The sequence below is a fragment of the Nycticebus coucang genome, chromosome 2 (assembly GCF_027406575.1).
Source record: "Nycticebus coucang isolate mNycCou1 chromosome 2, mNycCou1.pri, whole genome shotgun sequence".
NCBI classification, from domain to species: Eukaryota; Metazoa; Chordata; class Mammalia; order Primates; family Lorisidae; genus Nycticebus; species Nycticebus coucang.
In genome coordinates, this window is record NC_069781.1 from 25,565,065 (window position 1) to 25,579,914 (window position 14,850).

At 37.8% G+C, this 14,850-nt stretch overlaps 1 protein-coding gene across 1 annotated transcript in view; it reads left to right on the plus strand.

The window, feature by feature from the left end:
• The window catches only part of PTBP3 (polypyrimidine tract binding protein 3), a 109,339-nt gene that overhangs the window by 52,934 nt on the left and 41,555 nt on the right, over positions 1-14,850 (plus strand). The window contains 1 exon segment of the mRNA XM_053565819.1: positions 7,937-8,083. Within this exon segment, the coding sequence (XP_053421794.1) occupies positions 7,937-8,083 (147 nt within the window).

Consider the following 14,850-nt stretch of genomic DNA (forward strand, 5'->3'; position numbering starts at 1 on the left):
TAGATTGATAGTATTGGATATGAAAGTGGGTGATGAATTTTCTTAACATTCAGCAAGGAGTTTGCAGAAATGTGCTATTTAGCAAATATTATTAGAGTAATATTCACAAATTCTTTGTTGAAAGACAAAAATCACTTGGCAACAGTTTCCAGTTTTTTCTTACTATAGTCATTTTTATCCTATTATCTTAGAAAAACTCAAACGTATATTACTGCTATCTTTGAACAGTGGCTTTGAAGTAAATTGTGGACGTTTTTACCTCTTAGATAATATAAAATTACTCCTTTTAAATAGAGGAATTTTGCCAAGCATGGTGGCTCACACATGTAATCTTAGTACTCTGGGAGGCTGAGGTGGCTGTATTGTTTGAGCTCAGGACTTCAAGACTAGCCTGAGCAAAAGAGCAAGACCCTGTCTCTACTGAAAATAGAAAAATTGAGGCAAGAGGAGTTCTTGAACCCAAGAGTTTGAAGTTGTTGTGAGCTACGATACCGCTATGACCCTCTACCCAGAGTAACAGAGCAAGACTCTGTCTCAAAAAAAAGAGTAGAATTTTATTTTTCTGTTTTTACAATTTTATTTGTTTATTGTGGATTGATTGATTATTGACATGGCTAACATCTCTGTTTCATAGGATATTGTTAGCTTAGTTGGAGTGTTTAATTGGTTCAGTTGTTACATTCAGCTGATACAGTTACACATCGTGTTTAACATTTGTCCAGTTAATAACAGCTTTACTGGACTGTATATGGAAACATTGGACAAGTAAAGTAACTGTAAACAAATAAATAATTTGACTTATAGGTATTTGCTATTCCCTATGTTGAATAACTTGTATTGTTAATAATGTATATTTTATGAATAAATCATAAATGTTTTACACATAAGTTGAAGTAATTGATATGTGCTTCCTAATTAAATACTCTTTTGGCTAAGTTCAGTGGTACATGCCTGTAGTCCCAGCTAGTTGGAAGGCTAAGGTGGGAAAATTGCTTGGTCCAGGAGCTCTTGGCTATGGTACAGATTCAGTGTTCACACTAAGTTTGGCATCAGTGTAGTGACCTCCTGGGAGTGGGGGACCATTAGGTTGCCTCAGGAGGCCCATGGTCCAAACAGAGCAAGTTAAAATTCCTGTGATCACCTGTGAATACCCACTGCACTCCAGCCAGGCGGAATAGCAAGGTCCCATCTCTGAAAAAATAAAGCAATAAAATGTTGTTTTGTAGTAAAGAAGAATTGAATTGTTTAATAAGAAATTTGTGTTAATTTGGTTCAAGAGTGGTTCCTGTGTTTTAAATCTGAAATGATCTTATAGGTAGTTTTGAGGGTTCAGAATGGTTAGTATATGTCTATATTTTTATCTTCCTTACCAACTATTAAGTTAGGAAGACAAAACCTGTTACCTTAAAGCAGGGGTCCTCAAACTTTTTAAATAGGGGGCCAGTTCACTGTCCCTCAGACTGTAGGAGGGCCGGACTATAGTTTAAAAAAAAAAAACTATGAACAAATTCCTATGCACACTGCACATATCTTATTTTGAAGTAAAAAAACAAAATGGGAACAAATACAATATTTAAAATGCAGAACAGGTAAAGTTAAATCAACAAACTTACCAGTATTTCAATGGGAACTATGGGCCTGCTTTTGGCTAATGTGATGGTCAATGTCTGGTTCCATATTTGTCTCTGCTAGTCGTAACAGGTGATGCAAGTGTTCATCAGTTAGTCTAGATCTGGTTGGAGATTTCAGACGTTTCATTCTGGAAAAAGTCTGTTCACAGACGTAAGTGCTGCCAAAGATGGTTGCCATTTTGAGTGCATGGTTCCTGAGATTAGGATATGTCTTAGAGGGGAGAGATGCATAGAAATTAGGAAGGCTGCTTGACTTAAATGCATCTTTCAGAGAGTCACAATTCTGCAGTTCAGCCAGTTCCATTTGGTAAATCGTATTCACATGTTCAATGTCAATAGAAAATGGGTTATGGAAAAGCTGTATGTCCTGTTCATGGAGATGAAGCTCTTTAAATCTAAATTGGAAATCCTTTTGCAACTTTTCCAGTGAATCCACACATGTTTTATTCGGGAATGCAACCAATGGATTTTCTGCTAACAGATTTTGAGTTGTGCGGAGATGGCAGAAATTTTCCTCCTTCCCTTGTTTGATGAGGAGGCCTAATTCACTTCAAATGCTTTCACATGTGATTGCATATCACAGATGAGCTTCCCCTTTCCTTGAAGTTGCACATTGAAACTGTTGAGTAGCTCTGTTACATCTGTCAGAAAGGCAAGGTGACATTTCCTTTCTGCATCATTGAGCTCTGGTCCTTCTTTGTTTCTTGAAAGCAGAAAAGCTGTAATCTGTGGAAGTATGTCATAGAAATGTTTCAAAACTCTCCCTCGACTCAGCCAACAGACTTCTGTGTGGTACGGAACATCTTCACAGGCAACATTTAGCTCAGACAGAAATTTCTGAAATTGTCTGTGGTTTAGTGCATTACCTCTAATGAAGTTAACACAAGATACCACAGTTTTCATAACAGAGTCCCACTTCAGTGACTTACTACACAGCACTTGTTGGTGGATGAAGCAGTGTATGGCTATTGGATGAGAATGGTTATGTTTGTCCATCTCTTGGTTAATGCGAGCAATGACTACTTTCTTAGACCCCACCATCCTAGGAGCACCATCAGTTGTCACACTGGCTAGTTTTTCCCAGTCCAGCTCCAAACTATTCACAGTTTGACAAACCTTTTCATAGATATCTTCTCCTGTAGTTGTTCCTTTAATGCTTTGCAGTGCAGCAAGCTCTTCTGTGACTTCAAAATAGTCATTCGTCCCACAAATAAAAATTAGAAGTTATGCAGAATCACAAACATCATTACTTTCATCCAGTGCCAAGGAAAAATAGGAAAGTTTTTTTGCGGAGTTTTGCAAATGCTGATGCAAATTGTCTCCCATTTCTTCAATCCTTCGTGTAATTGAGGGTCCTGAAAGACTTACTGTACTAAATAAATCAGCCTTCTCTGGACACATCTCTTTGGCAACAGAAAGAAGGCATTCTTTAACAAATTCTCCCTCCATGAATGTTCTGCCAGTGCACGCTATTAGCTTGGCAACTTGAAAACTTGCTCGCAGTGATGAAGTATTTAGCTGTTTCTACTTCACAAAAGTATTTTGCTGAGTTGTCAATGTATATTTCAGTTTTTGTTTTTTTTTTTGTAGAGACAGAGTCTCACTTTATTGCCCTCGGTAGAGTGCCATGGCTTCACACAGCTCACAGCAACCTCCGACTCCTGGGCTTAAGTGATTCTCTTGCCTCAGCCTCCTGAGTAGCTGGGACTACAGGCACCTGCCACAACGCCCAGCTATTTTTTGGTTGCAGTTTGACCGGGGCCGGGTTTGAACCCGTCACCCTCGGTATATGGGGCCGGTGCCCTACCGACTGAGCCACAGGTGCCGCCCAATGTATATTTCAGTTTTAATATTTTATCTTTTCTCACTTCTCCAACCAACCAATCATAATTATCTTTATGTTGAGTTTGATAGTGTTGATGCAAATTGTATTCTTTGAACACAGACACTATATTCTGGCATATCAAACACACAGCTCTTTCCTTGTACTGCACGAAAAAGTAATCTTAAGTCCACTGTTCTTTGTTCCTACACTCCGAGTCAATTTTTCTCTTTCTTGATATCACTGTTTCCTAGGAATTTCAAATTGCTATTAGTAAAATACCAATATACATACCATATACAGTGCTCCAAAAACAATATACCAACATTAACTTTGCCCACACAGAGACATATAGACTGCACTGCCCATCAATGCAGTCTGATCAGTGTCCATCATTTCAGCCTTGCCAGTGCCCATATGGTGGAAGTCTGCTTTTACCTCAGGCCCACACTGGTGTGGTGTGGGAACAGGCACGATTATAGAGCTGGTTCCTCCACCACCTTTCCAGTTCACACTACCCTGTGAGAAGTGCATTGCAATCTGTGAACTCGCACAGGAATCTGATCGCATGGGTGAGAAGACCCACGCGATCAGATTCCACTGCAGGAAAAAAGGAGGCACGTATGCATTTTTCTTCCAAATCTAATGCGAGTTCAGCCATATGCTTGCATGGCTGAACTCGCACTGCTCAGAGATCACAACAGTGTGAACCAGGGCTTACACAGAACACAACATACAACATCATACACAACTGAATAGCAATCAGAATATAAATGCACTTACTGGCAATTAAATTGGGTTTCCTACTCCTCGGCTGTCTGCAGAGCCGGAATAAGTTCCCATGGGGCCTTAGGCAGATTACCAGTTTGGGGCCCCCAGGCGATAACACTGAGCACTGACCATTTGCATTAACACTGACTGCTGACCATTTGCATTAATACTGAGCACTAACAATTTGCATTAACACTGAGTACTATTTGCATTACCTCTGAGCTCTGACCATTTGCATTACCTCTGAGCACTGACTATTTGTGTTATCACTGTGATGCAACCTCCCTAGAAACCACCCCCAACCAACTAACAACTTAAAAAAAAAAAGGTGCTCCCTATCTGCAAAAAAAAAGACCTCCTAACTTCAGAAAAAAAGGCCCTCTTAACTGCAAAAAAAAGGCCCTACTAACTGCAAAATAAAAAAAGACCTCCTGACTTCAAAAAATAAAATAAAATAAATCCTAACTTGTTCTTACCTCGGTCCTTAGGCAGCAGCAGGCTCTGCACAGGCAACCTGGTGACTCCACTGATTACACCAGAGACTGAGAAGAGGACTCAGAGACAGAGAATAGGAGGGGCGGGGAGAGTGTGGGGCACATTCCACACATACCCACTGTGGGCCGGGACTAATAGGCTGCTAAGCAGAACGGCAAAAACACCCAGCAGGGAGAGACAGAGAGAAGGAGGGGCCGGGAGAGACAGAGAGAAGGAGCGGAGTCGGAGAGTTGGCGCACATTCCACACATACACACTGCAGCTGGGGACAAGTCAACTGCTAAGCACAACAGGCAGGGTGGCTAAAACACCCTGCAGGCTGGGACAAGTCGGCTGCTAAGCAAGACAGGCAGCTGTGGCAAAAACACCCTGCGGACCAGATAAATGTCCTCGGCGGGCTGCATGTGGCCCGTGGGCCGTAGTTTGAGGATCCTTGCCTTAAAGCTTCATGAGTATACTATTTGTGTAAGCAGAAGCCATATGTAGAATAAGATATAAATATCAAGGAACATCTTCCATCTCAGCTTTTCCTATGTCATTCTTGAGATATCTAATGTTAGCACAGTGATTACAGATCGAAAGTCACTTCCATGACTCAAATCAATACTGACTTTATAGAGAAAGTTCTCCTATTTCCATAATTTGAACAATTGATCCTTTGCTCTTTAATTTAAAAAATACCCTACATTTGGAGGATTCGAAGCTATTTTATCTTATAATACAAATTGAATATTCTAAAAGAAGAAATTCTCTCATATCTAAAAGTTTTTGAGTGCTGAAATGATGCTCCAAGGAAATGCTCATTGCAGCATTTTAGATTTTCAAATTAGAGATGCTTACCAGTAAGTATAAGGCAAATATCCTAAAACCTGAAATTCCAAACATTTTTTTTTTTTTTTTTTTGTCCGGGGCTGGGTACGAACCTGCCACCTCCGGCATATGGGGCTGGTGCCCTACTCCTCTGAGCCACAGGCACCGCCAAATTCCAAACATTTTTGTTCCCAATTTTTTTTATTGTTGTTGTGGGGGTTTGGTATCTTTTATTGTGTGTACATTATTTATTAATAACTTTTTATAGGAAGAAATAGGAAGAATGATTTTCATATCATTCTTCATAGCTGAAATTTGTTTCTTTTTCAGTAACAACTTTAATTCAGTGTTCCTGGTTCTGCTTTCTGAAACCATGCCTGATTTTGGGTTCTTCTGAAGATCCTTGTTTGCATGACTAGTTATAGAATTTGGTGTTTGTGTGGTGGGACAATTCCTGGAAGTTTCTGTTTGGCTATCTTGCCCTGTCCCTGCTCTTCTGAAAGGTTTTTGATAAGGGATACTCAACCTGCATCTCCAAATTGTATGTGAAATGTGATAGATTTGTGTACATCTGTATTTTGAAGGAAGCCACAACACTTAAAAAATTAATCTAAGCCCTGGAAACACTGGGCAAAGCCCCAAGAATCTATGGGATGGGAGCCAGTGGTGTAATGAGTGATAGAAGGAGATGACAGACAGAAGAATTTTTTCACTGTGTTTTTTGTGGGTAGAGGGATAGAGAGCACGTGGTATGGGGAAGAGGTCTTGGTCCTTAAGATAATGTCAGTGCTGCAGGCCTGATTTCCTATCATTTTAGACTGAAATTTCAAATGCCTCTTCAAGAAATGTTCGAGAATGTAATTCTTACTTTGGAGAACTTTTACTTTTGTATGATTGTGTATGTACAAATAAATACATGTGACATACAGGTGTAGACATAGTGTTTATGCATATGTACGTATGTGTGTATACAATTTATATTTTTATATGTAACTTTGTTCAGAGTGTAATATAGATGCTGATTGGAAGTATATTTGAACAGTTGAATACAGTAAAGGATATGGAATTAGGAAATTGCTGCTTAATTAACTAGTTTTATGTAGCTCTTGGTTTTTTCCTCTTATTTTTGTTTCTTCTAATATCTAGAAGTAGTTAAAAAAGCAAATTTGAATGTGGGCACCACCATTTTAAATGGATGCTTTCAGAAACTGAGATTTAATAGTTCTATTCTGAAAAATCCCAGTCAGTCCACCTAAGAGGAACTCTGCCTAAAATCATCTCAAGTTAGAGGTGCAAGGGGACTTAAAGATCATATTAGGCAGGATTTCAAGTCTTTGATGGGGAAACCAAGGCTCAGAGGTATCAGTGACCAAGGTGATAGCAAGGTATAGATTGTAATCAGGTTCCCTTCCTACCATATCACAGCAGTTCTCGTTCTCTGCTATTAGATATGTTGACAAAGTGTGAGGTAATACAATTCCTACTGGAAATTTAATTTTATTCATAAATAAATGTTTTAAGAAAAGATAAGGGAGAACAAAACATTATGCCCCATCCCTGTTTAAGAATGTGGGTGGTGGACTGGCGCACAGTGGCTTAGGCCTGTAATCCTACCACTTTTGAAGACCAAGCCAGGAGGGTTGCTTGAGGCCAGGAGTTGGAGATCAACCTGGGCAACATAGCAAGACATTGTTGCTAAAAAAAATAAAATTAAAAAATTGGGTGAGCTTGGTGGCATATGCATGTAGTCCCAGCTACTCAGGGAGACTGAGGTAGGAGGATTGTATGAGCACAGGTGTTCAAGGTTGCAGTGAGTTATGATCATGCCACTTACACTCTAGCCTGGGTGACAGAGTGAGACCCAGCCTCACAAAAAAGAGTCTCAAAGAATCTAGGTAGTTAGAACAGCATTTCTCTGTTTTTCAACCTTGCTTTTTTTTTCTTTTCTTTTTTTTTTTTGCATCTATCACCCCCCTACAGAGGCTTTTTAGACTTTTTTTTTTAACCTTCCCAGTTGCCCCCAGGAAATTTTAGTGTCTCTGTTTATGTGTTTTAGGCCTATGGTCTCTGAAAGCGTCCATTTACAGTGGTGATGCACCCTCATTTTAGTCTTTCCAATTATATCTAGATTTTAGAAGAAACAAAAGGAAAGCTAAAAACCACATAAAATCATTTAATCAACTGGCAGTTTCCCAATCCCAAATCTTTTATTGAACCCAACTTTTCAAATACGTGTCTAATTAATATCCAAGATACCCTTTGAAGCAAACGGTTTTTCATCCCTTTGGGGATAAATATCATTTTTGTAGAGCATGCATGAGTTCAGAGCAAGTTAGAACAACAAAATAGTTCTTAACTGTTTTTCAAAAAAGATGAGCTTTTACTTAACGTTCTTGTATTTATTGCAGGCTTTCTTAGAAATGGCTTCTGAGGAAGCTGCTATTACTATGGTGAATTATTACACTCCTGTTGCTCCTCAGCTTCGAAGCCAGCCTGTTTATATTCAGTATTCTAATCACAGAGAACTTAAGACTGACAATCTACCTAATCAAGCTGTAAGTATTAAAGGTGTTCTTAAAAATAAGCATAAGAATGTATGACATAACTTAAAAATTAATTTTTTATGCTTTACAGGTGCAGAAAAATTATGTGCTTTTCTTCATTTTAGCATCCTTGACTAGTCAGGATTGTGTATGTGGATTCTTCTCCCAAGGCATAGAAATGATAAAGCAGTGCCACTTAGAAGCATGTTTGAAGTTAATTTTGTCCTTTGAAATTTTCACTGTAAAAAAGAAAAATTTATATTTTAAGGTCTCAGATCTAAAAGGAACTTGTAGAAGGCATTCATTTCAGTCTCTTTTTATAGAATATATAACAAAGGCATTAAGAAGTTGAACAGATGATGAGATTTGTGATGTTAAGTAACCAAACTTAAGATGTTAATAAGAATTTGGTCAGAATTGTTCATTAAATGATTTTTGACTCCTTAAGATGAATGTGGAATGTAGCATTATCAACATTGCTTACCTCAATTTTCTGTTTTTATTTCAGTATAGTTCATTTTGAGTCTTTTGTGTCTTTCCAGGTTCATTTTTCAGTAGTTAAAAATAGTAATTTGAAGTTACTTAAGGATAGAGAAACGTTATTTGCAGAACAAGTATATTTTTTAAGAAACTGGGTTTTTATTATGTTAAAGGCATATTTGACCCCTGTATTATTGCTGGGGAACCTCAATGACCTCAAGGCCACATGTGACCCTCCAGATCTAGACTTCATAGAACAAATCCCTTTATTAAAAAGATTGGTTTTGTAAAATTGGGTTTCAGTCAAAAGGTTGCACTCGAGGATCCAGAAGGCCACATGTGGCCCCAAGGCTATAGGTTCCCCCACCCCCACTATGATTCCTTGTTGAAAGGCATTATTATGCAAGCTACTTGAGATTAAATTATAGTTTTTCCATATTATTATAACAGCGACATTTCCTGCACATAATCTTTCTCTTTCTTTTCTTTTTATTTTCTTTCTTTTTTTTGAGACAAGGTCTTGCTCTGTCACCCAGGCTGGTGTGCAGTGGCAACAATCATAGCTCAGTACAACCTCAAACTCCCTCGTTCAAGTGCTGCTCCTGCCTTAGCCTCCTAGTAGCTGGGACTAAAGGTGCACCGTGCCCAGCTAATTTTTTTTTTGTAGATACAGAGCCTCTATGTTCAGGTTGGTGTGAAACTTTTGTCCTCGAGGGATCCTCCCACTTTCACCTCCCAGAGTGCTAGAGTTACAAGCATGAATGACTGTGCCTGGCCTGTAAATGTTTTTATTGGGCTAAAATATACGTGTACATACTATAAAATTTACCATTTCAGCTATTTTAAAATGTACAGTCAAGAGGCATTAAGTACATGCTCATTATTGTATTATAACCACCATCTATCTCTAGAACTTTCTCATCATCCCAAACTGAAACTCTACCTATTAAACAGTTAAGTCCCTGCTTCCTCCTCTCTCCTGCTTCTGTCAACTACCATTCTACTTCCAGGCTCTATGAATTTTTCTGCTAATCCATTTTAAAATGTTTTTATACATATAGTGAAATCTCTTAAGATTGCCATAATATAATCTTTTCTGACTTTGGCACCATGCTGAGCAAGACCTAGCACACCAAGATAAAAAAAAGAATCCACTTATGTTTTTTTCCAATACTATTATGTTTTACTTATCTTTATTTTGCTATTTAAGTATTTGTTCTATTAGGAATTTTTTGGATGTTTGGAGTAGGGATAGGGCTTTGGCCTTTTTTACTCTAAGAGAACGGTTTTCCCTGCATGATTTTTTGAATAACGTGTTTATTGTCCACCGATGTGAAACTTCTCTTAATCATATTCTGGTTTTCCATACACATGATGTACTTGTTTATAGCATGCATATGGTGTATATGAGCACACACACTTGTTAGACGTGCTGTAGATTCTGCCATCATGTATGCTGTTCATATGATATGCACTTCGTATCTGACCTGGGCTAGCTTTTGGATTCTAAAAGCCTAGATTCCATTCATGCTTTTGTGAGCCCTATAGCTTAATATAGTGTCTGTCAAGGCTCTATTTGTTACTGTCTCTTCAAAAACTAGTTTGTTTGTTTCTCTGGATAGAGTTTAGAATTTTTTGCAATTTCTACCCAGCCTAAACATAACTGGAATTATTGAGTTGATTTTATGGATTAATTTGGGGTATTATTAGCATATGTATATTATTCTCTGATTTTTTTTTTTTTTTTTTGAGACAGAGCCTTACTTTGTTGGCCTCGGTAGAGTGCTATGGTGTTATAGCTCACAACAACTTCAAACTCTTGGGCTCAAGTGATCCTCTTGCTTTAGCCTTCCAAGTAGCTGGAACTATAGGCTTGAGCTACCATGCCTGGCCCTCTCTAATCCTTTTGCACAGGAAGTTGTATTTTGTTTTTCTTTTATGTCCTTCAGTAGAGTGTTTAATTTTCCTTCATGTTAAGTCCTGCAGTTTTCCCATTAGTGCTATTGCTGAGTATGTTTGTGTAAATCTTAAAGGAGAAAAAAACAATTTAATAAAATTGTTAAAGATTGGATTATTCTAAAGAGAAACTGAGAAATCCCAGTTGCTTGGCAACCAAAGCCAGCCTAAATGACCTAGTTTAATCTTAGCCTTCATTTCTTCTCAGTACCCTTTCCATTTTGTTACTTTTGTGCAATTTGTATACATTAATGTTTGATAAAATGTAATAATTTTTCTTTTATTCAAAGTCTCACACGAAATCTGACATCAAAATTGAAGGTACCTGTTTGCATATTTTGAAAGTACCGTATATTTTCTTACAAAGCTGATAGATTAGTGTTTCATTTTCTTTATGTTCTCTGAATAGCAAGCTGTTGCAGCTATGGACAGCTTATAGATATACTTGCCAGAAAGTTAGGTGAATATCAGGTATTTTTTTCTTCTTGATTCAAGCTAAAATTATAACTACAAAAGTTTAAACATATTCTGAGGTAAAGCGTTTGAGAAACGGTTGTGTTAATGATAGTCATTATTGGATTAGTATAATACAGTACACATATGTGTGTGTGTGTGTGTGTGTTGTTTTTCCTGACCTAGTGGATGGAAGTTTGTACATCTGCACAGAGAAAGATTTTCCCCTAAATATTTCCTAAAAAATCATCAGACTGAACACTTACAAGCTGTACTTCAGTTAATTTCCATCTTCTAAATTTGAGCAATGTCTTTGTATTACCCAGATATGTTAACATTTTACATGAAATATCTGTCCTTATCCCACCTAAATAAAACCTGTTTTCCTGATTATACTGCCATTGATACTCCCTTTATTAACAGTGTAATCATTACAGAGAGTTTGTTGTGCAAACATTTATTTTCCACATAGAAGTTCTGTTTCATAATTTTTAGCTTTTTAGCTTTTGCCCAATTAAAAATTCAAACTATAGAATGTTTTACAAAATCCAACTTATTTTTTCAGATATTTTCCCAGATTTTTATTGTCAAAACTATATCCTTCATGCCTGCTATATAGAGAGCTTTGCACTTAATGCTCTATGAAGTACCATTCCAGAGTATATTGACATCTCCAGAAGGATAATACCACAGCTTCTCAGTTTTTTCCATTATGATATCCCTTATACCAAAGAGGAAGGGGTGAAAGAAAGGACAGTATAACGGAAACAGTACTAGCAACAGCAAATACTCATACAGAATTGTTTAATAAGGGCGGCACCTGTGGCTCAGCGAGTAGGGCGCTGGCCCCATATGCCGAGGGTGGCGGGTTCAAACCCGGCCCCTGCCAGACTACAACAAAAAAATAGCCGGGCATTGTGGCTGGCGCCTGTAGTCCCAGCTGCTCGGGAGGCTGAGGGAAGAGAATCACCTAAGCCCAGGAGTTGGAGGTTGCAGTGAGTTGTGTGACACCATGGCACTCTACCACGGGTGATAAAGTGAGACTCTGTCTCTAAAAAACAAAACAAAAAAAAAAGAATTGTTTAATAAAAAGAATTGATGGAATGATGCATGGCATAAGGAAGTAAAGAGGCCAGCGAGGTTAAATTTACTTTGATTGTATATGATTAGTTTTGAGAAGATTTTTTAATCAATTTAAGAGAAATAGAAATAGTTATTACACTAAAAACGTCCCTGTGATGATGTTTTCCCCTAGACATTCTAGAGCTGTGAGATCCTATATGATAGACATTAACTAATTTGGCTAAATTTAAATTAATTAAAATAAAAATTTAAAAATCAGTTTCTCAGTTTCAGTAGTCAAGTGCTCACTAGCCACCTGTGGCTTGTGGTTATCAGAATGGACAGTGTAGATAGCAAACATTTCCATCATAACAGGAAATTCTCTTGGGCAGCACTGTTTATATCTTCCATGTCTCTAAACTGTTTCAGTGTGTGGAATACAGTTACAGTAAATGATTTACATTGTCTGCTAATTCTAACCCCTCTGTCAATTCTGGGTCTTTTTTAATTGATTACTCTTTCTCCATAGTTACTGGAGAAGTACGAATTAGTTTTTAAGCTGTTAAAAGCAGTAGCACTCTTGTTGTCCACAAAAATCTTACTGGCAAGCCCAGTGTAAAGTGTAAAATAGATGAGATAAACTGCCATGGTTTAAGTGGGATTGGGGTGCTCAGTATCCTATACACTTGAGTGTGTACTAGCATAGTTTTGATAATTAATGATACTCAAATAATTGTTCATATATTTGCAAAGATAATAATGCTTTGGAAACTTGAACACTTGGCAGTTTGAATATTATCTGATACATAAAAATCTGTATATGGGCTCGGTGCCTGTAGCTCAAGCGGCTAGAGTGCCAGCCATATACACGGGAGCTGGAAGGTTCGAATCCAGCCTGAGCCTGTCAAACAACAATGACAATTACAACCAAAAAATAGCCAGGCGTTGTGGCAGGCACCTGTAGTCCCAGCTACTTGGGAGGCTGAGGCAAGAGAATAGCTTCAGCCCAAGAGTTTGAGATTGCTGTGAGCTGTGATGCCACGGTACTCTACCCAGGGTGACAGCTTAAGACTCTGTCTCAAAAAAAAAAAAAAAAAAAACAACTATATATCATAAAAATGATGTTATTAAAAGGGCTATATACACACATAATAAAAAAGGATATAAACAAATATAAAAGTGGAAGTTGTTCAGATGTTAAGCATACAGAAAGTAAAAGACTGATAGTTTTCAGAAAGGTATTTATTTTCCTGTTACTTAGCCTACCAAATTATTGAAAACTACTTAGATGTCTCATATTAGAGAGGTGGTATGAAATTAAATAGTAAATAGTAAACAAAAAAAACCCCAAAATTACAATCATGAAACAAAACATACAAAGTGTTGCAATTCAAAATAGTACACAAATGCTGTGATCTTTAAAATTGCAACTGAATACAATATGTAAAAAAATAGCTACAGTAAAGTGGTAGGATTTTTTCATTGTGTTGCACAAATATTTTACTAGTTATCACCTTTCTTAAATGATAAGAAAAATGCATTTTATTTCAGTGATCGTTCTTCTCAATTTTCTCTCTTTTCACTTTTTTTTTTTGAGACACAGTCTCACTATGTCACCGTGGATAGAGTGCTGTAGCATCACAGCTCACAGCAACCTCCAACTCTGGGGCTTAAGCAATTCTCTTGTTTCAGCCTCCCAAGTAGCTGGGACTACAGGTGCCCCCCACAACACCCAGCTATTTTTTGGTTGCAGTTGTCATTATTTAACTGGCCCGGGCAGGTTTGAACTTACCACCCTTAGTGTACGTGGCTGGCACTGTAACCCCTGTGCTACGGGCGCCGAGCCTTCACTTCATTTTTTAAGTAATTGATTTAAATTTTGGGATGGTCACAGGCTTAGACAAAAGTTGCCCACAGAGTACAATGAAGTTTTGATTTCTTAAGCCATTTGGGAATAAATTACCAACCTTGTCCTTTGTCTAATACTGTTTAGTGTGCATTTTCTACAAACAAGTACTTTCTTCCACCAACTAGGGTATAAAATCAGTGTTAAAAGGTTAACGTTGATATATTACTTCTCTCTAGTCCTCAGACCCCATTCAATTTTTGCCAGTTGTCCCAATAATATTTGCTATAGCAAAATGATCCAGTTCAGAATGACATGTTTCATTTGTTTATCAGAATGACATGTTTCATTTGTTTATCATGTCTTTTTAGTCTCTTTTGACTTTCATAGCCTTAACATTGTTGGAAATTACAGGAAATTTATTTTTAAGAATGTTTTTCAATTTTAGAGATTCAATTCAGAATTATCTGTGTGTCTTTGACAGGAACATCACAGAAATAATGCTGTGCTCTTATTGCATCTTATTAGGTAGCACATGATTTCAGTTTGTTGCATTACTGATAGTGTGTTCTTTGATTAGACTGGTGTTTGCCAGGCTTCTCCACTGTAAAGTTACTTTGTTGTTGTTTAATTGTTTGTTTGCTTGAGACAGGGTCTTGCTCTATTGCCTGAGCTACAGTACAGCATGGTCATCATAGCTCATTGCAATCTCAAAATCCTGGGCTCAAGTGATCCTGCCTCAGCCTCTTGAGTAGTTGCTGCTACAGGCGTGTGACACTATGCCCAGCTATTTTGTTTCATTTTTTGTAGAGACAGGGTCTCACTATGTTGCTCAGGCTAATCTAGAACTCCTGGCCTCAAGCAATTCTTCGGGCTTAGGCTCCCAAAGTTCTAGGATTGTAGATAATGAGCCATTGTGCCCTGTTCTTCATGCTGGAGGCTTTTATGTTGTTTGACTTGTTCCTAGCATTCATTGAACACT